The sequence below is a fragment of the Brettanomyces bruxellensis genome, chromosome 6, assembly GCF_011074885.1.
Source record: "Brettanomyces bruxellensis chromosome 6, complete sequence".
Classification (NCBI taxonomy): Eukaryota; Fungi; Ascomycota; class Pichiomycetes; order Pichiales; family Pichiaceae; genus Brettanomyces; species Brettanomyces bruxellensis.
This window is the reverse complement of record NC_054687.1, coordinates 16,373-36,063: the sequence shown is the minus strand read 5'-3', so window position 1 is coordinate 36,063 and position 19,691 is coordinate 16,373. Positions and strand designations below refer to the sequence as shown.

Below are 19,691 nucleotides of genomic sequence, written 5' to 3'. Positions count from 1 at the left end.
GGGAATGCATCCTTGCACCATTAATATCACAGAATGGTGGTACAACAAAGATCGTTCGGTGATTAGTACAAGAATCAATTATCAAAAGCACGTCTATCCAATATATGTTTAGCATTATCACAATTCATCCTAACTTAGCAAAAAATCCCTTATAAGCGCTATCAACGTCCCAAAGTAGTTCTTTCAGCTGATTCTCACTTAAAACTTCATCAAACTTTAATCCGTTGAGAGTAATAAGCCATTGCACGAGCTTTGGTCTTGAATCATAATCATCAAAAACTTTGTTTGTTGCTGTCACAATATCCGTGAGCAAAGGATGTAACTGCTCTTTCGTATTATAACTCAATTTAATGGCATCCATCATTGTGATAAATGCCCCAGTTGCTTCTGCTATTGCTCTGCCTTTATAACCTTCAGGTACTGCACTTTCAGTATCAGCGCTGATCTCCTTTTTCTGTGTTGGTCTCTTGGAACTCTCGTTCTCATCACCTTTATCTTGCTTGTTTTCGTCTGATATCTCTTTCGTCTCTTCCTCAACAATAGACAAATGTTCAATCGTAGCAGGCATTCGTAATTTGAGCCTCTTTACCGCCAGCGGACAATTGAGCTGGTATTTTTTCACAAAGTTATCGATATCCTTGAATTCTTGCTTCACCTCATCGTTCTCCAAAGTCAAGTAGAACTGTTTTATAAATCTCATCGTAGTGTTTGTATAGTACTCTTCGTTATCCACAAATTCATCCCTAATATAGCCTTTCTCCAATATGTTGATAGCAACTATAATTGAATACAATTCAGCAATAGACTCGCATCTTTCTCTTTCACTGTGTGTTTCAAAAAGTGGTATCTCGATATCAAGTGACCGTTTAGCCCCTTTTATCATTCCAATTGTCACTGATCTAACATTTGATCTGGGTGTGTATGGTTGCATTGCAATGCTCTATCTTTTGATTAAACTTGTCTCTCGATGTGTTTCACTTTCCGTACGACTTAAATCGCCTCTGTGTTTCTGTAAGAGCAAAAAGGAGCTGTTTTGCTTTACCTGTGCACTGCCTTACACCAAATAAAAAAAGAAAATCACAATGTCCTCGCTAGAAAAGCACCTTGTGACCCATTTTTCCCCTACTGTTTTGATTAAATTGACTTTTACGATTACAGGCATGGAAAGTTCCAATAGAGAAGTCAGTGATGTTCAAATAAAAAGCGTCTAAACAAAACCCACAACTAAGGAGAAAGATAGCTTAAACAAATAAAATAAAATGAAAGAGGGTGTAAGAAAGACCGATGCCCTCGACTATCAAATAAGAATCAAGCATGTATTGTATGGCTGACCTCACTAACCGAAGAGGAAGTCAGTAGAAAATAAATAGATTTCGCAGAACAGAAATGAATATTCAGTCTCCACTCAGCTAAAACGAAGTCCAAAGAAATCAGGTCCTCCAAATTGCTCGAGCAATTATTCATCGTTAGAAATAAAGTAATTTTGTAATGATAAGCATCTTAGTCTGGTTTAGTTTGAGTAATGATTTTAGAAAATAATAAGTTAATTGTGAGAAAGACAGATGAATCAACTGTCCAATGTAAAGGCAGAGAAGATATGGGACCACTCGCAATATTTGTTCTTCCCGATTGAACCAAATTCAAAGCACAAGACTTAGAGCCCACCATCTGAGATGATTAACTAGCAGAGTCAATGAGATTAAAAGGGGGCAAAAACCAGCTCAAGCGGAGAATCACAAATAAAGGTGACGAATAAGGAATAAAACAAAAGGCAATGATGATAGTCACCACAAGTTCTGCCTTATATTATGGCTTCCAACTGTAGTGGCAAGCTGAGATGTAGTTCTGGATGAAAATGCTTACTTGGACTGAACCTGGGAGTAATGGCTGAATGGATTGGCGTGTTTGGACTTCAAGTATTCATCAGACTTCTCCTGCCAGTCCTTGTGCATCGTCTTTGGAACATTTCTGAAGTGTCTGATTCCTAGAAAAAGTGCTGTGCAGATACCAAGACCAGCAACTGTTCCCCAAAAGATGGTTCTCTTTTCAGCAGCATTGTAAAGTGGTCTTCTTGGGCCCCACTCACCAAATGATATGTAATAAGCAGCCTTCTTTTCCTGAGCCGTGAGTTGATCCCATGGGAGTTTCTGTCTCTCAGACAAAGCGTCAATAACAGTCTTCTTTTCTGGCTCTGGAAGGTTCTCCCACCTCTTGTCCAAGCCGGATATCGAGGCCTGAGAAATGGCAGTGGAAGCAAGTCTTATTTGACTCTTACTCACAGTCTTGAGAAGGTTTGGTTTTAAAAGTCTCTGTGCCAACATTGCGATAATTGTGTGTATATCCCGTGTTTCCTTTCAAAGATAGTGTTTGCAGTAGCTTTCACTAATCCGATTATGTTTGGAGCGTACAGTATATGTTTTGTTGGAAGAGGTTCGTACGTAAGAAAAAAAAGCAAACTTTCTTAAAATCAGGAGAAAACTTTAAAAAAAAAAATTAGAAAAATAAATGTTGAAAAAAAAAATTAAGAATTAAAGTAATGCTCGCGAAATACAGCAACATTCTGTGATCTCTAACAAATCAGGCGGTTTAGAATTGAACTAATTATTTCTGCTTAATTAAACTATGCCTTACAACTATGCTTTAATTTGGCAACTACATTTACTCAATTTTTAACCACATTAAACATAACTACAGTCTCATTGTTGCTCCAGTAATATACATTTGCAGGTTTTCAAAAATCCTCATATATACATGTCTTTTCAGACTTCCTATTACTTATCTGGGACCCCAGTACTGCTGGAAGCAAAATTTATTATTCCCCGTCCTTTTTTTTGTCTTTTTCCCATCCTTTTTCTCGTATCCTCCTTAATCCCCGCAAAATTATTGCTCAAACAAAAAAAAAGCATTTAGGAAATACTTTATGTCAATTGCATAGCTAATCTTGTGTTCAGACAGAGGAAACAATTAAGAGTCCTGAATATGCGATTTGTCCACCCACTTCTTGTCACGATGAGATGGATGACCACAAAAATGCCATTCCACCCTCCTTCCTAGTTCATCAACAATCAAAAATGTCAACTGATGAAAGTGCTGTGATGTGATTACGAAACGCCTGATAAAATAAAAAAAATTTAGCTTTTCCGCGTCTATTATTGGATGAGCCACCTACTCCAGTTTACAACGCTCAAGAGATTTTTTATCATTGTTCTAGTTCCTCTTTCGTCCCGCCAATTTTTTTGGTGATGGTAGTTTGTGCTAAACCTTAATTTCTGACAAGAAAGATCTCAATGATGATATTACAATGCAGCAGAAAAACTATCAATCGTACTTGCCACATCTGCTTACACGATTTTTCAGTTTATTTCAACACATTCTTGGAAGTTTTGCTGTGTTTCTCGATACTACATCCTTCTTTGCGTTGTTCTACACAAAGGCTTCCCATAATCATACTATGTACGCACATACAGTATTCGATGATAAACTACTGAGTCCGATACAACAAGTAATCTTATCAGTAGACACAATTAAAAGCAAATTGATTAATATAAAAGGCAGCTTGTAAAAAGAAAATTTCTAGGATCTTAGAAGAAAAAAAATGGAGGGAAGATGGCAGGATTTCAACGCAAGACGAAGAAAAATCAATGTAATGACCAATAAGTTAATTCTTCATAAATGAGAACATATAGATAAGAACAGTGTAATAAGAAATCTAAGTAGAGTGCAATGATTCAATCACGATGAAACTTTCTCTCTAAGCTGTCCCAAGTACTCCTTATAGCTAACATTTGAGGTAGCACGATCTTCAACCATGTCAGACATGCACCATATACGCAACGGAATCAAATCTCTGTTTGCGCTTGCAGTAGCACTCTCGTTACTTCCTGGGCCAACGACAACATACAAGTTCAGATACTCAATGGTATCCTTTCCTTCTCTAATCTTGGAGATAATGTTTCTAACTCTGGTGTTAAATTCGTTTTCTAGCTCTGGAAGTTCAGCCTTGCCAATCTTGATGTCAGCAATGTTCTGAACGCCAAACACATCTTCGACAAGTTGTGGGACGGCATCTCCACCAACATAGAGGAATAACTCCGATGTGTTGTCGATCAAGTACAATCCATAGCGGGCCAAGTTCATGCACGAGGCGTTAACAGGCTCTGGAATGACGATTTCTCCACGCTCCAAGTCGCTACTTTGAGTAGGCTCTTCGTCGCCTTCCTCCTCTTCACCCTCGTATGGAAGTCCGCAATCATCGGGCATTGTGTGCAAGCTGTAGACCGATGGATAGATTGCACGGATCAAATATGGAAGAGGCATCGATCCAAGTTTATTCAATGCTGCAGCACGATGGTCTGATGGAACGCGGCCTGAACGGAATGCAATATTCTTGGCTAAAGACTGCAACAGTAAAGGAAGCATTCGCAGGTTTGTGCAAAGCTGCAAAGGAGAAGATGAGCCCATGTTGCCCGGAACAATTTCCTTCTTGTACAAGCTGAGAATGTCCACCACCGACTTGCGCAAATAGTCACGTGCATCATCAAGGGATGAGGACATCGTCTTCTCTATTGCACGGTGCGTAAAGTAGTTTGTGATGGCAAGCTGATCTGCAGATGCATACACACTCTTGAGATCCTTCGAAGTTGGTATAGCCAGAGTCATGACACGGATACGACGCTCGCCAAAGCAAGTGGTGTGAAGAACTGCACACTGGAAATAGACAATCGGCTTTGTGATATAGTCCTCAATGGACACCTCGATGACATATGACTGGTCCCGAGGGAAAGATGGGAAGGAGCACAAATCGGAGGACCGGTTGAAGAAGTTTCCAAAGAATGACTGCATGCGCATGCCGTTTGATCCACGAACACGAAGCACAGCCTCCAGAGCAATGTCCATACTGAGGTGGTTGGAAACCTCTTTGGAAAGTTTTGTGATATCTTCAACGGAGTTTGCCGACCATGCTGGGTAGAAGTGCGTCTGACCCGCGGTGAATCTTGGAAGATTTGAAAGTGAGGCAACATCCTGGTACGAGGATCCAGTTAAAAACATGTCCACGGTAACCTGAGACTTGTTGCATTCCACAGCAAACGACTTGTAGAAGGAGGAGTTTGGCGTGAGCAACTCTGATGCCTCCTTGGGCTTGTTGGCAACAGCATTCTCATCGCGAACCTTCAACTTACCAATTCCGATGTTCGGCAAGGTGGATGTGAACACCTCGATCTTTCCTCCAATTCTTGAAATCAGGCTGTGTGCAGACTTCAACGCAGGGCCCAATGCAGAGTCCGTGCTCATGTTGTTTGCGAAGTACGATGGAATCTCCTGGAGCAACTTCTCGATGTTCTTCCTGCTCTCCTTCAAGTTCACCAAAATACCCTCTGGAGCAGGGATAAGTGTCTCCTCTGTGTCGGAAACAATCATCATCTTTGTCTCCTTGTCGGTTTCCTCGTCTCTTGGGATGGCAAAGTAGGAAATCGAACTGTCAACAGCCATGAATGCAATTCTGGCGCGGCCTTCCTTATTTGGAATTCTGTCCAACGAGTCGAGTATGGTCCTCGTGACCGTCGCAAGCAATCCGTTATCTATGGAAAACTTGCAGACATCGAGAACAAACACGTAAACCAAAGGTTGAGGTGGACGAATCATGTATTCTGGAGGAGCAACGAACTCCACAACGCCATGGTTAAGCTCGCTTCTTTCCATCCTTTGAGCTGGCTGCGATGTAACAGAGTCATAGTCAAAAGCCGACGGCACGTCATTCAAAAGACCACAAAAGTTGCACCTCCAGCGTCTACCATTCTCTGTGAAATGGATGAAAGGATTAATGTAGGCACGGCAGCGGCGGCAACGGGCAATAACGCAGTCGGAAACAACTGGGATTTGATTGTCCGAGTCGTGAAGAGTGATGTATGGACGAACGACGATGGCAAATGGAAGCTTGGACTTCTTTAGCAAGCTACTTGTGTTTGGAATCACGTTGAGAGTGGATCTGAAGTACTGGTAGTCCGCATTAGAGCTCTCGGATCCAGTGGTTGTCGCATTAGCCGGCAACACAATTGGTGGCGGTGGAAATTGGAGATCTGCAATAGGTGGGGGAAGCTCCTTGAGAAGATCTGTTGAGTACAACATGTTGAGAGGAGCGGCACCCGGTCCCTGTTGGCCGTATTCAGGCTGATTCAAATAAGTCTGCTGTTGCTGTGCCATTGGCTGATATCCCAGTTGTTGGGATTGCTGACCCTGTTGCTGCTGCTGTTGTTGCAGCTGCGGCTGCTGGCCCTGCTGCTGAGGATAAAGTGGGACCGACTGTTGAGGTTGCTGCTGGTAATATGCCGAATTGACAGGATTGGCACCTGCAGTTGGAATATTTGGACTGATTGGATTGAGGGGAGTTGCAGCGCCACGAACACCAGGAACACCCTGTGGCATCGCTCCAGCACCATTAATGTTCATTTGGCTTATTCCTTGAGCTGCTTGATCCACCGAGTATGCAGATGGTGCACCAGGTGCGGCATTTCCTGCTGGAACCGTTGTGGCTCCATAAGGTGACTGTGCAGCATAATTTGGCTGTGGATATGCTCTTCTTCTACGAGACGACATGGATAGTAATTATCGTACCTGTTTCCTCCAATGCAGGATTCAATTAGGGGATCTAAGTTTCTTTGACGGGGTCGATTTGCCAGAAAAACGAAATGACGATGCAGACTGGTTTCCTCCTTTTTTTCTCCTACCCTTGATTCTCCTCTCCCTCGTCTTGAAAAAAAATAAAAATAAAAAGTAAATAAATATGGCAAATTTTAGGGAGGAATCGAAAAGCTCGAACGAGAAATTTGCCGCGTGCTCCAGCTGGCATTTCTGAACAGCGAAGCACTTACGCGGGAACGAGTTGGAAAAAAAGAATAAATAAAAGATGCTACGATAGTTTATGCCGGTGTCAGGATGTACTTGTGTGATTGATATGCCAAAGAGTTAAGAATGATCAGATTTATCAACTCTTCAGTTCACTTATTGCATTCAACTAAATATGTTCGACTAAATATGTTGATACGCTAGCCATAGTCAATTCGGTTCCGTTTCAGTATCCGAAGAAATGTTGATTTTCGATTTCCGGCAAGATCCAATTAACGTGTAAGAATCGCTAAGTTCTGGTACCTCCGAATAAAAGCAACCATCAAATGGTACGTACATTACAATCGCTATATGCCCATACATATGCATATGGAATATATATATATATATAAAAGCAGTGCTGCTCAATTTTGTGTGTCCTTCATCAAATGCGACCATTCCTAGCAAATCCTTATGTTCCCGAATTAGTCTTCACACTTCTCGAAAGAATGTACAGGTTATATAAAATGCCTGACAAAAGCTTCAATTGGTGAATAATCCTGATCACATTCTGAACATAAATATTTCCATAAAAGAGTTCTGAAACTGTTTCTCCGGTATATAATGCAGTTATCAATAAGCCTATATAGCAAACTAAACAAATTTTAACAATTGTCTTGATCCATCGAATAAAGAATAAAACGACCCCACGAATTATCTTGTATGTGATATATGCTGCAATTACATATATAATCAAATTGAACAACTCCGGATACGCTGCAGAAAAACCGGCAAATTGTTGATATAGGTAACCGGTTGCGGAAATCACACCGTACAATATCTTTGTAATGGCTGAATCAACAGACTCAACACCTGTAATTTGTAGAGCCACGTTCAATTTTGCACCTCCTGCCATGATTTTTATTTACACAGATCAGGGTGTTATAAATGTTGTTATATGGTATTAGTGATTCTAATTTCTGATAAGTCATGTGTCAACTTTGGTCAATATTGTTTTGTTCGCTTACAGATTAAAAACAATTAGGGTCGATCGACTTAAAACTCTCTTCCAAATTTCAAGATCCGGGGCAAAAAAAAAAAGCTTACTCTTATGCGTATCGGTTTTAAGAATCTTCTTTATTAGCCTGAGCTATCCCGCAGTATATTTGAATTTATCTTCATATTGTGCACAACATTCCATGTTGCAAGAGTTGTTAGATAATTTATCGGTATCTGAAATAGTTAGTGTGTGGTTTTGAACCATATTTTCTAGGAAGCAAGGTTATATTCAAGGTAATACATAGGAATCATGTCTGCATCTCCCCAAAAGGTTCTAGCTCTATACAGAAACATACTCAGAGCAAGCTATCAGTTTGAATACTACAACTTTAGGCTGTATTTTCTACGCAGGACTAGAGCTGAGTTCAGAAGGTTACGTAACGTTAGTGGCGATAACAGTGATCTTTATAAGAAGGGAATGAAAGATTTGGCATTATTAAGAAGGCAGTCTATAATTTCCGAGATGTTCCCATTTGAGAAGTTGGTTGTTGAAAGGGTTGATGCAAAGCATCATGAGGTGAGAGCTGCTGAAAGAGCTGCGGTCCCTGTGAAGCCAACTATGACCACGAGTGATTGAAATGGGGGACTGATATTCACATGTCATTCAATGTATATATTTTCAACGCAATGAGTGAATTTCTTTACGGTTTTTTATTCTCTCTCTTCTTTCTATATTTGTTTTCCATCTGTTTATGCTTCTTCTCTATCACATTTGTGGGAATTTCGAGCTTTCCAGATTATCATCATTGTCTGCCTACTACTCGGTTACGTGCAGCACTGATGCCTACTCGCCTGTTTACGTATGTATATATTTTACAGTCATTAGGCTACGCAGCCAATAGCCTTTCTTAATCTATCGAAAGATAAACAGTGATACACGAGTGTATATTTTATCACATATGTAACTCTCTTCCACCTAGAGGTCTTCAAATGTCCGGATTGCTGCAGAGGAAAGACGTTTTGCAGCCTCCTCTAAGACAGATATCTTGTCAGGATAGGAAATAGCGATACGTATAAAGTTTCCTCTTGAGGCTGAGAAGGCTTTGTCAACAGCCATGTTAATTCCCAAAACTGGAAGAACTCCCGCAATCTGGCAATTGAGAAGGAATTCCTGCATCAACTCCGAAAATTGGGGCTCTTTCGACTTGTCGAAATTTATTTTGCAGGAAACAAACATACCACAACTTGGATCTAATGGTAACAAGTAGCCTTTTTTACCTGCATCGGAATCTTTAATAGCTTTCACAAGTGCATTCTTTCTTTCCAAATAATGATTCCTAACAAGGGTGATCCAATGAATCCAGCCTTCAGTACCACCAAGATGAGCAATTGTGTCATTGACAATGGCCTGTGACAAACCGCTTGGGGCTCTAGTGTAGAGGTTGGCTGACGTTTTCATGTATTCTAAAAACTGTGGATGGCCAGTAGCATAGCCAAGCCTGGTACCTGGAGCAAATATCTTTGAAAATGTCTCAAGTCTGCACACCCTACCTGACTTATCAAGAGTAGTATACGACGGATAAAGTTTGTTTATGAATTCATCATTTGTGAGTTTGAAATTTGGTTTTTCGCCCACTGGAGAGAAATTGAGATAAGCATATGGTTCGTCTTCAATTATGAAAAAGTTGTACTTCTCTGCTAATGCATATATCTTCTTCTTTTGTTGAAAAGTTTGAGCAACTCCTAATGGGTTGTGACCATTTGGGATTGTGTACAAACATTTTGGAAGGGGAAGCTTAGGGTATCTTTCCTTCCAATGGCTAAGCATCTGCTCTAATTCATCAGCATACTCCATCTTACCTAAGGTATTGTTCTCCATAACTTCTGAAAGCTTAATTGGCACTGGGTTTCCACCCCTCTCCATACAATAATTTAAAATCGGCGTAAAAGTGAATTCCTCAAAGAGTACTGAATCGCCTGGATTCACAAGGACATCCATAACTTTGGAAATTCCATCAGCACCCCCTAGAGTAATTATGGTTGACCATTCATCCATCTTTGGTTTAACCACACGGCTAACAAACTCTTTTGTGGCCCTTTTTAAGGCAGGAAAGCCAGTAGTATCGGCATACTGAAGCGCATTCTGTAAATCAATAATATCTTCGTCTTTTGAAATGTCTGGAATGTTGAATGAGTCCTTACCATCAAAAGAGAATGGCTCAGAATCAAGGTTGACATCAATTGATTCAATCGGGAAAAAGCCATGACTAGGCATACCTCCGGCAACCGATATAGGGTCGGGATGGGGTTTCACACCTTTTGGAAGTTCCCTGACCTCGAAAAAATGGATGTTCTTTCTTTTACGAACTCTGTCTGCAATAAGATCATCATGGGCAAATGAAAAGCCACTTTTTTCTCTAATCGTATCGAAAGCCATGTTTGATCTTCGTTTTTCTGTTTTTTTGCAAATTGTTCTTCTAAAAAAAGGGCGATCTCTATGACACAACAGAGAATAATAATTTGTTAAATTTGATTTTTCCTTTTAAACGGTAAAATGTAGATAATAAACGTATCCAATTCTGACCATACAATCTTGAATTCATTTACTGATTTCTCTTCAAAAGTGATAATTCTCCTCTCTTATAAAGTGCGTGTGAATATGATCTGACTTCCACTCGCCGCTGTCCTACAGTTAAAGATACGATAATTTGAATTTTTGCATTGAAAATACGCCCAAACTTCCTATTATGGGTGATGTTAAATTGCCGAAACACTGTGCGGCCCGCAGTTAGTATTAGTGATTATTCCTAAGAAAAAGATGCAAATTTTCTGAGGATTGTTCTTATTTCTCTTATCCGGGTCCGAAAAGTTGATAACTGTAGAGATATGTTAGTATATAATTATTTTCTAATGATCGATTACAAATTTGAGGTATCGATAAGGCTGTATTTCTTCAAGGCACATTTATATATATACATATGGAATTCTACTAATTAAGACTTGAATGAAGATAAATTTAAGGGTATATTTTCTCACAAAGTAAGTATTAATGGTACATTACCCTACAAGGAAATTATAATATTACTACCCAGTAGTCTGCTTATAAACCTTTAGCTGATTATTAATGCCGAAGGTAAGTTCTGATATCCTACAATAGCATAACACAATGCAAGAAACGAAAGCCCGGCTGGTGCTGAAACTATTTGTCGCCCCTGGTGATCGAGTTATTGGCCGCCAAAGAGGCGAGAGACGCGTAACTGTCCTTTTTTTTCCCGTAACGGGCAGTGGACGAACCGTCGGATCTTGCAGTCACGTAGTCACCTTCCATTGGATAAGCGTGGTAATAGTTGTAAGGAAGCTTCTTAATAGAATGATCAGCGGGTTTTAAATGTGAAACGCATCCTTTGACTGGAACTATCACACCTTTAAATTCGGGTAGAATAGCAGCAGTATACGCATTGGTTGCAATTACCACTTTGTTGGCAATAATATTCCCTCTTGGAGTCTCGAGAAACCATTTTTCAACATCCCGAAGGTACTGAACATCGGTAACAGCTGTGTTTGTTTGCAAATTAAGCCCTTTATCTACACAGTGCTCCAACAATGAACAAGCAAGCTTATAAGGCCACACTGAAGCAGTAGGGCAGAAAACACAACAATTTGTACTTTTATGGCTCGACGTATTTTCTGCCAAATTGAACTCAAATTAAAATCTTTGCCGTTAACTTCTTTATTTAAATAAAATGTATTTTTACATCCTTACACTAGAGTGTTTGTCCGCAAATAATAAGAGAGATCTGATGACAGTCCGGAAATAAAATAAGAAAATGAATTAATTATAAAAGATGATAGTCCCGTCTATAGTCTCAAAACTAATATCAGTCGTGGTTTTCTGATAAGACAACTTAGATATATTATCACTAAATTCCTTAGTTTGTTCGTTAGTTTCTTATCTTCAATAAACCTATTCACATCACGTAGAAGTTTCAAAGTCACTGACAAGGACCATCTTTATATAGTCCTACGATTACTTTTACTTTTTACATTCACAAATAAGATTCTCTCTAATTTCTATTATCAGAACATTCTAGATGTCAGTTAGCGTCTTTCGACATGACACATAATCTTTAATATTGTTTGCCTTCGTTTGCCCTCAATACTAAAGTCGTATCTATATCCTGCTAAACTAGTTACCAGAAGATTCTTTAGAAATCTCGAAATCCTTATTTGTAGCACAGCCTTAATTTAAGTTTTCTGAGCACAACTCTCAACAAGATCGACTTCCATAAAATTTTTAGTAAGAAAGGCAGCTGAAAAAGCTAGACGCATGATAACAACGGTTAATTTCTCTTACATCAAAAAAACAAAGCAACGTTTACAAGGTGCTTATGTAATACAATGCAATAAAAAAAAAGTTTGCTACGGTGAGTAAAAAAAATTAACACGACTGCACATGATGGACGACCCACGAATAGAGGGAGGATTTAAGTGCTGGGGAATAAAAAATTTTAGGAGCAAAAAGAAATTGAAAATTGAACACTGTAAGACTTGTTACTTCTGCCATCCATATTTAGAAACAATTGTAACAACCAGAGTCCACTTGCAAACACAAACGTCGATAAATACTTTATAAGAGAAGCTCAGACTACCTCTTTCTTGGTTTATTTTAAGACAAGAAATAGGGGTCCGTACTGTTATTGTTGTCATAGTACGTTCAACCCATAAGGTAACATATTTTTCTTCTCCATCTTTTATTTTTTTGATTAGTGCTTCTAAATAGAAAAGCAGGAATGGCAACTCCGGCAGTTCGGGAATCCAGCTTGTCTGGTCTTTCAGTTACAAGTTCCAGGGATTTACAGGAAGACTACAATCATGTGTATATGGAGCATGCTGTGAGTATGGCTAAAGCTAGATATTCGATAAGTCGAGCACAGCATGTAGAATCGTGCACTACTCAGCAAGAGCGTGCAGGCTCACAAGATGGGCTTATACAATCTTTGCAACATCATCTTGATAATGATGTTATTCTGGCGGCTAAAAAATCAAATATTTTATTACATGACGTGAAGATGGCAAATATGACTACTCGGGATGTTCCTGAAGAGCAGTGCTTTGATGCAACGGAAATCAATTCCGTTGTTTCTAGTAAAATAGGCACTTTTAAAAATTGTGGCTCTATTGTCAAGGACAAGTTTATAGACGTTGATGGTGTTAGTGTTGTTCCTGACTGTGGGCATAAAGATACTACTTCAAATGGGGGGCAATTAGACAAAGTAAGGCAGTTTGCACAGGCAATTCAAAGCGGAGGACGATCATGCCCGAATAGCAACCATAGAACCCTGGAACAAGCTACACACATGAAGACAAAGCTTCCAACACGAATAACAAAGGGTAAGTACTCACTTTCAGATTTCGAAATTATAAGAACCTTAGGTACAGGTTCCTTTGGTCGTGTACACTTGGTTAAATCTGTTCATAATTCTCGTTTTTATGCAATGAAGGTTTTTCGCAAGAGCCGTGTTGTTCAAGCAAAGCAGATAGAGCATACAAACGATGAAAGAAGAATATTGGCAATCACTCATCATCCGTTTATTACCAGGATGTGGGGAACATTTCAAGATTGTAAGTCTATATTTATGGTGATGGACTACATTGAAGGTGGTGAACTATTTACTCTTTTAAGGCGTTCTAGAACATTCCCTAATCAAGTAGCCAAGTTTTACAGTGCTGAGGTGTTGCTAGCTTTAGAATATTTGCACTCCAAGAACATTATTTATCGTGACCTTAAACCAGAAAATATTCTTTTAACAAGATCAGGTCATATAAAACTCGCAGACTTTGGTTTTGCCAAAGAAGTTGAGACGAATACATACACACTTTGTGGTACACCGGATTATATTGCACCGGAGGTGATCGCCTTTCAGCTGTATAATAAAGCGGTGGATTGGTGGTCTTTCGGTGTTTTAATATATGAAATGCTCGCTGGAAGAACCCCGTTTTATGATCCTTCGCCAATAAAGACGTATGAAAAGATTAGCCAGTGTCATGTGCATTATCCGTCAACATTTAGCTCTGACGCCGTTTCTCTATTGAAAGGTCTTATTCGAAAAGATGTGACATTTCGATTAGGAAATCTAAAAAATGGTGTTGACGATATCAAGAAACATTCATGGTACAAAGAAGTTGTTTGGAAAAGTCTTCTCCAGGGGAGTATAGAAACACCATACGAGCCAGATATCCAATCCGGAGTGGGAGATAGTTCTCAGTTTAATACATATCCGGAACTAAGTTATGATTATGGTACAACTAGTGAAAAAGATGAGTACGGATATTTATTTCCGGATTTCTAAGATTGAAGCAGCCCAAGAAAGTTGTCTTCATTTACTTGTTCAGGGTGCTTTGTTGCTGTTTCGTTGGTGAAATCTTATACTTTTTTGTCCTACTTTGTTTAACTTTTTATTCCGTCGTTCTATTTTGTGTTTTGCTTTATCTTCGTTGTTTTTTATATCTTTCTTTTAGGCCATTATGGGTATTAACAAGGTTTTTTTTGGTGTGTTATTACTTTCTTCGCTATTTCACATAGGTAAAGGTTATATTTGCTCGCAAATGAAATATTTACTTTTACCAACGGGTATTGCATGTATTTAATATTTGAATTATTGATTCAAGTACGCAACAGCTCACAATCGTCATGCTATAAGTTTGAAATGTACAGTTTCTACTTTTATTCACAAAAACATTCACTCATTACACCACGGTTTAAGTTCCCCGAGTTTGATGATTTCAATTAATTATTCATCAAATTTCTTATATCAAGAAAATTTGTGAAGATAAATACGAAGCATAGCAACCTCTAGCACTACATATTATTCACCATCCCAGTAATAGCAATTTCAGAAATTTCGCATTGTGAAGAATCATATTTTCATCGTCTACCTCAGTATCATGCGGACTTAAAATGCTCAGTCGAAAAGTTTAAGATAAATTCTATTCTGTGTGGACTCAAACTCAAACTTCTTGATGACCTTGAGTTCCTGAATAATCCCCAATAAATCCTATTGGAATACAGACAGTTTGTTCCATGTTCCTGCATGTGCGCCTTTTAAAGTTTTCAAATATACGTATTGATTCCGTAAAAAGATACATTCCTTCAGCTGTTCCAGTGTTTGTGTCCTCTTTCAATTTCGATAGTAAAACTTCTATAGAGCTCGTAAACTTTATCACGCTTGAATAATTCAATTCTCCTTCTGTTGAAAGTTTAAAGTCTTTTGAAATATAGCACAGTTTGCGGATGTATTTTTTGTCTGTGGATATTAATGAAGTATTGATCAACTTCACAATGACTTGCTGGAAAATGTTGAGCTGATCACACAATGAGATAAGGCTAGAACGAACATCACATATTTCTGGATTTGACTCCCAGTAGCAATATGTTAATGATGGAATATTATAATTCAAAACAAGATTTGTTATCTGCCTGTCCTTCACAACGTCCTTTAAAAGATATACCATATTTCTCAGGAAAATTGGACTATTAAAGGCATTCATCTTTAGACATGGTAACCATTCTGTCTCTAAATATTGATCAATAATGTACCTGCACAGCATGTTCGACCTTAGCATTTTGTACCTAAAAGCAAGCGTAATTTCACATTTTATACGAACATTTGCATCTATGTCCCAATGTTTTACCAAGCAAGAATTGGAACTTAGTCTTTGATGCAAAGATATTAAATGATCTAGGTCCAGTCGCATTATTATGGAAATGAGACTTCGCTCATCTAACTCACTTCTAACTATCAATTCCTCTAAAATTACAGCAAGGCATTTTTGATTATGGGTCTTTCGTATAAATAATTGTAGTGCCGTGGCATGTTGACAATCCATTACTTTTCTTATAAATATTTGTTCATCCTTGTTTAAATCTGACCAAAATGAGGATCCAAAATGATCCATGATCCAACTAAGGCCATTCTCTGTATGGATTAGCCCATCGGTTCCTTCGTTTATGCATGAATTTAAACTTTGAATTCTTTTGGACACTACCAGATCAATATTGTTGTATTGAGGCTTCTCTAGAATGCTCAGTACGTGTGATTCATGTTTCTGTGCTAAATCCTCCAATTTTCGTGCTTCTTTTTTATCCACTTTTGAAACTTTGAATTGCAACTGACTTGTATGTTTCGATTTGGTGTCCGACTTCCTTTGCCGTGACGGCAACAGCTTATAACTTCCAACAGAAGATTTAAATCGTGTTAATAGCAACCTAAAAGAAGGTATCCTGCCGAAAATTCTCTGTGCAACAGGTCCGGTTACATTTGTTGGTGTCATCCCCTATTCTTGAAGAAAGCTTAACCCAAAAGCCGATTAATTTTATAATGCACCACTATGAACACAAAATTTTGAGGATTGGTTCATTGAGCAAATTAAAAGACTAATTTTCACCAGAAATTCACTTGGGTATAATTAACGTCAGTTCGACAGACTACTGTATGATAGCACACTTAAAGCCGTACATCTTATATCTCCGATCAATCACACTCTTCACATCGCCCTCTAACTGAATTCCGTTCCGTGCTCCCCCATGCAAAAAAAATGAGAAATTTTATTCAAAAAATAAATGGTCCCTAGCAGGGTCGAACTGCTGATCCTCGCGTTATTAGCACGATGCCTTAACCAACTGGGCCAAGGGACCATTAGCGTCAACTGTAAGGGGTCTGCTTTATTTTGAACCTAAATTATTTTAGATTATGTAAGTCCAAAGTGATTTGTGTGTTTGTTTTGTGTCGGAGTTAAGAGAGACCTTATGAGTTACTCCCGGGCTTTAGCTATCAAACTCCTTCTTTAATAGAACTAATAAGAACCTAGCAGTCGGGGAGATTCAGACAATTGTAAGGTCGGTTACCTAAGTGGGTGGATATAAATGTACCAAGTGGTCTGTGTGATAATGTTAATGCCTTTAACATTCTAACAATTGTGTATGTATCACCATAGAAGAAAATGAATTTACTTCCTTTACTCTGTTACCATCAAAGTGGAGTCGAACTAGTTGTATTGCAAAATAGGCTATCGGGTCTCGTCCCTTCGTAGAAGAAACAAGTTATATAAAAAGAGGTAAAGTAAAGTAAAAATAAAAAGGAAAATAAAGTGAGGTAATCATACATAATAAAAAAAAAATATTTAATTCTCAGAAACAGAATTATGATCGCGCATAATTATTTTTCTGCTGATTCCCTAACATACACAGTTAGTGCATTTTCTCCAGGATTGTCTCTATTAGATATTATTCTAAATCTTCGTTATTTTAGAATAAGTTCAGATCTCAAAACAAATAAATCTAATGACATATAATAATAGATTACCTAATACTAGGTAATATTCTCATATGTCCGACACGCTCCCTTGATTTGTAGCATCTGAATAATCATGCTCCTTAACTTACCCAATACCTTGGTAGTAATAGGTTTAGTAAGAATATCAGCTAACTGGTCCTTCGTACTAACGTGTTTGATAATGAAACGCTTCTCTTCAAATCGTTCTTCTAAACATTTCAACCTGACAGCGTATGGCTTTGATTTTGGTGAAAAGTTACCATAAACTATCGTATCAACAGCGGATTTGTTATCCACTAAAAGTTCAGGATAATTTCCTTCGCCTTGATAAGCGGACATGAACTTCATGAGAGGGTGAAACCATTCAAGCTCATTAGAAAGTAGGTAAATTGCCTGAAGTTCCTGATAAATTTGCCCTCCTCAAATTTTCCTTTATTGAGTCGTGTTACCTGTGCTATATACTATTATATAACGTGTCCTCAGATAACTTAAGCTTGTCAATACTTAAGTGCTTTGTATCAAATATAGTCTTGTAAGATCACTAACAAAAATCAACAATTCTTGTAGAAACAGTTAATTTTCTTGTTAATTCGTTAACTCGTTAGAAACTCGTTAATTCGTTGTCCATCCATATTTCAAAGCGAAGTATCAGTCATAAGACACTCAGGGCAGAGACACTACTATATATATCTGTCCTGACTACAGTAAATTTCCTGCACAACGATTCCCAGACCAGAAAATGCAGCCACCATTTTCCTTTGTTGTCAGAGTATATAAATCCCGTGTGACATTTGTATCTGCTTAATTGCTCACATATCTCTGTGCCGTAGCACTACCGAGCGCGCAGATGCCCAAGGTTATGAACGGGATTGGCCATATAGTTCGGATATAGAAAAGACTTCTGTTGCATAGAATGACCCCCATAACAAAATAGGGTCCTTACGAACACGTTTGTAATCCAGCGAGAACCCGAAGGTTACTCTTGGTTTCAGCTGAAGGTTCACTTCAAGATGGATTTCCTTATATGAATATGTATTGCAAATTACACAATAAAGTCGTCGTCCCTTCTAAGAGACACATAGTATATAAGGAAAAAGTAGTACATACATATAAGAGATATTTTTCCGCAGAAGTGGAATAGGTCATTCTCAGCCGAAAGTAGATTAGGGAGAAATTTATTTCACAGGAAAAATTTCCCCGCGAATTATTTCTTCTATCTGTCTGAACATTAATTTGATTCACATATTATAAATCAAATACCAGTTGAACCTTTATGCGTTATTAACATATGAAACATTATTATAACTCATAGGTTCCGACACGCTCCCTTGATTTGTAACATCTGAATAAGCATGTGCCTTAGTTTATCCATGACCTTGATAGTTATTGGTTTAGTAAGCAAATCAGCTAATTGGTTTTCTGTGCCAACATGCCTGATGACAAACTTCTTTCGATTAAATCTCTCTTCAAGACATTTAAGCCTGACTGCATATGGCTTTGCCTTCGGCGAAAAATTACCGAAGACTATTGTATCTATGGCAGACTTGTTGTCGACTAGTAACTCAGGACAATGAACCTTTCCTTGATAAGCAGAAATAAATTTCATCAAAGGATGGAACCATTCTAACTCATCAGTTAAGAAATTGATGGCTTGTAATTCAGCTTCGGTAGAAGACTTGCACACCAGTGGAGTGTAGTGACTTCTCCAATGAACTGGCGCATTAGCAAACATGATAAAATAACCATTCATCGATTGACGAGTAATTGGATCTTGCGCATAGTCACTATCCGAATAGCAAATTAGATGATTAAGCTTATCGGCGTCAGTGTTCTGATAAACAATTGTCCTGAATCTCGAAAAATAGAGATATCGAATTGTGTGAATCACCTGTTCTCTTACTAAATCATGTGGATAAGTAGAGAATCTTGCTAAATAATCAACTGCATAAGCAATGTCTGGTCGAGTCATAGTAGAGACATAAAGTAAACAACCAATCTTGCGTCTATAATCCGTAACTCTTTTATCCAATTCCTCTTGAGTTAATTTCAACGGGTGTTGATCCATATCAAAATAAAAGTTAGGACTCAACGGTGTAGCGCATTTTCGTGTCATCTCAATCTTCAGTTTCTCAACAAACTCTTCAATGTAAGAGGACTGACATAAACTAATTCTTCCAACACGACCATTTTTAAGTCTCTCCACCTTAAGATCTATACCTAAAAATCTTTGAACATATGTCTTTGGATCTTGTTCGATGATCTTTAATTCATAAGCTTTCTGTAAGTGCTTAGTGACCTTCTCAAGAATAGATTTGGTCGATGCACCTATAATAATATCATCCACAAATAGACCAACCACGCAATCTGTTTTTCCCTTGACATCTTTATGAATGTATGTGGAAGGAAATGGGCTCGAATATTCAAATCCAATCTTAGCCAAATATGCCTTGATTGTCTCGTGCCATAATTTTCCAGATTGCTTGAGACCATATAAGGCTTTGTTAAGCCTGTACACCACCCTCTTACCGGTTGATACAT

General features: G+C 38.4%; 10 protein-coding genes and 1 non-coding gene across 11 annotated transcripts; 2 read left to right on the top strand and 9 right to left on the bottom strand.

Annotated features, from left to right (window-relative positions):
* Positions 1-124: 124 nt before the first annotated feature.
* On the bottom strand, positions 125-931 carry BRETT_003471 (uncharacterized protein; the record flags this gene model as incomplete). The annotated part of the gene is made up of 1 exon (XM_041281978.1): positions 125-931. One exon carries the CDS (start codon positions 929-931, stop codon positions 125-127), a length of 807 nt encoding a protein of 268 aa, XP_041135817.1.
* A 928-nt stretch (positions 932-1,859) lies between these two features.
* On the bottom strand, positions 1,860-2,321 carry BRETT_003470 (uncharacterized protein; the record flags this gene model as incomplete). Its single annotated transcript, XM_041281977.1, has 1 exon — positions 1,860-2,321. One exon carries the CDS (start codon positions 2,319-2,321, stop codon positions 1,860-1,862), a length of 462 nt encoding a protein of 153 aa, XP_041135816.1.
* Positions 2,322-3,732: 1,411 nt separating this feature from the next.
* On the bottom strand, positions 3,733-6,594 carry SEC24 (COPII subunit; the record flags this gene model as incomplete). Its single annotated transcript, XM_041281976.1, has 1 exon — positions 3,733-6,594. One exon carries the CDS (start codon positions 6,592-6,594, stop codon positions 3,733-3,735), a length of 2,862 nt encoding a protein of 953 aa, XP_041135815.1.
* Positions 6,595-7,294: 700 nt separating this feature from the next.
* On the bottom strand, positions 7,295-7,738 carry BRETT_003468 (uncharacterized protein; the record flags this gene model as incomplete). The annotated part of the gene is made up of 1 exon (XM_041281975.1): positions 7,295-7,738. One exon carries the CDS (start codon positions 7,736-7,738, stop codon positions 7,295-7,297), a length of 444 nt encoding a protein of 147 aa, XP_041135814.1.
* Positions 7,739-8,131: 393 nt separating this feature from the next.
* Positions 8,132-8,458, top strand: BRETT_003467 (uncharacterized protein; the record flags this gene model as incomplete). Its single annotated transcript, XM_041281974.1, has 1 exon — positions 8,132-8,458. One exon carries the CDS (start codon positions 8,132-8,134, stop codon positions 8,456-8,458), a length of 327 nt encoding a protein of 108 aa, XP_041135813.1.
* A 339-nt stretch (positions 8,459-8,797) lies between these two features.
* BRETT_003466 (uncharacterized protein) lies at positions 8,798-10,258 on the bottom strand (the record flags this gene model as incomplete). The annotated part of the gene is made up of 1 exon (XM_041281973.1): positions 8,798-10,258. The coding sequence occupies one exon, from the start codon at positions 10,256-10,258 to the stop codon at positions 8,798-8,800; it is 1,461 nt and encodes a 486-aa protein (XP_041135812.1).
* Positions 10,259-11,020: 762 nt separating this feature from the next.
* On the bottom strand, positions 11,021-11,830 carry BRETT_003465 (uncharacterized protein; the record flags this gene model as incomplete). The annotated part of the gene is made up of 2 exons (XM_041281972.1): positions 11,021-11,376; positions 11,818-11,830. 2 exons carry the CDS (start codon positions 11,828-11,830, stop codon positions 11,021-11,023), a joined length of 369 nt encoding a protein of 122 aa, XP_041135811.1.
* Positions 11,831-12,611: 781 nt separating this feature from the next.
* Positions 12,612-14,171, top strand: TPK2_2 (cAMP-dependent protein kinase catalytic subunit; the record flags this gene model as incomplete). Its single annotated transcript, XM_041281971.1, has 1 exon — positions 12,612-14,171. The coding sequence occupies one exon, from the start codon at positions 12,612-12,614 to the stop codon at positions 14,169-14,171; it is 1,560 nt and encodes a 519-aa protein (XP_041135810.1).
* Positions 14,172-14,829: 658 nt separating this feature from the next.
* On the bottom strand, positions 14,830-16,152 carry BRETT_003463 (uncharacterized protein; the record flags this gene model as incomplete). The annotated part of the gene is made up of 1 exon (XM_041281970.1): positions 14,830-16,152. One exon carries the CDS (start codon positions 16,150-16,152, stop codon positions 14,830-14,832), a length of 1,323 nt encoding a protein of 440 aa, XP_041135809.1.
* Positions 16,153-16,442: 290 nt separating this feature from the next.
* BRETT_003462 lies at positions 16,443-16,516 on the bottom strand. The gene has a single exon. It is a non-coding gene; the product is annotated as a tRNA-Ile (tRNA).
* Positions 16,517-17,189: 673 nt separating this feature from the next.
* Positions 17,190-17,492, bottom strand: BRETT_003461 (uncharacterized protein; the record flags this gene model as incomplete). Its single annotated transcript, XM_041281969.1, has 1 exon — positions 17,190-17,492. The coding sequence occupies one exon, from the start codon at positions 17,490-17,492 to the stop codon at positions 17,190-17,192; it is 303 nt and encodes a 100-aa protein (XP_041135808.1).
* Between the last annotated feature and the right edge of the window lie 2,199 nt (positions 17,493-19,691).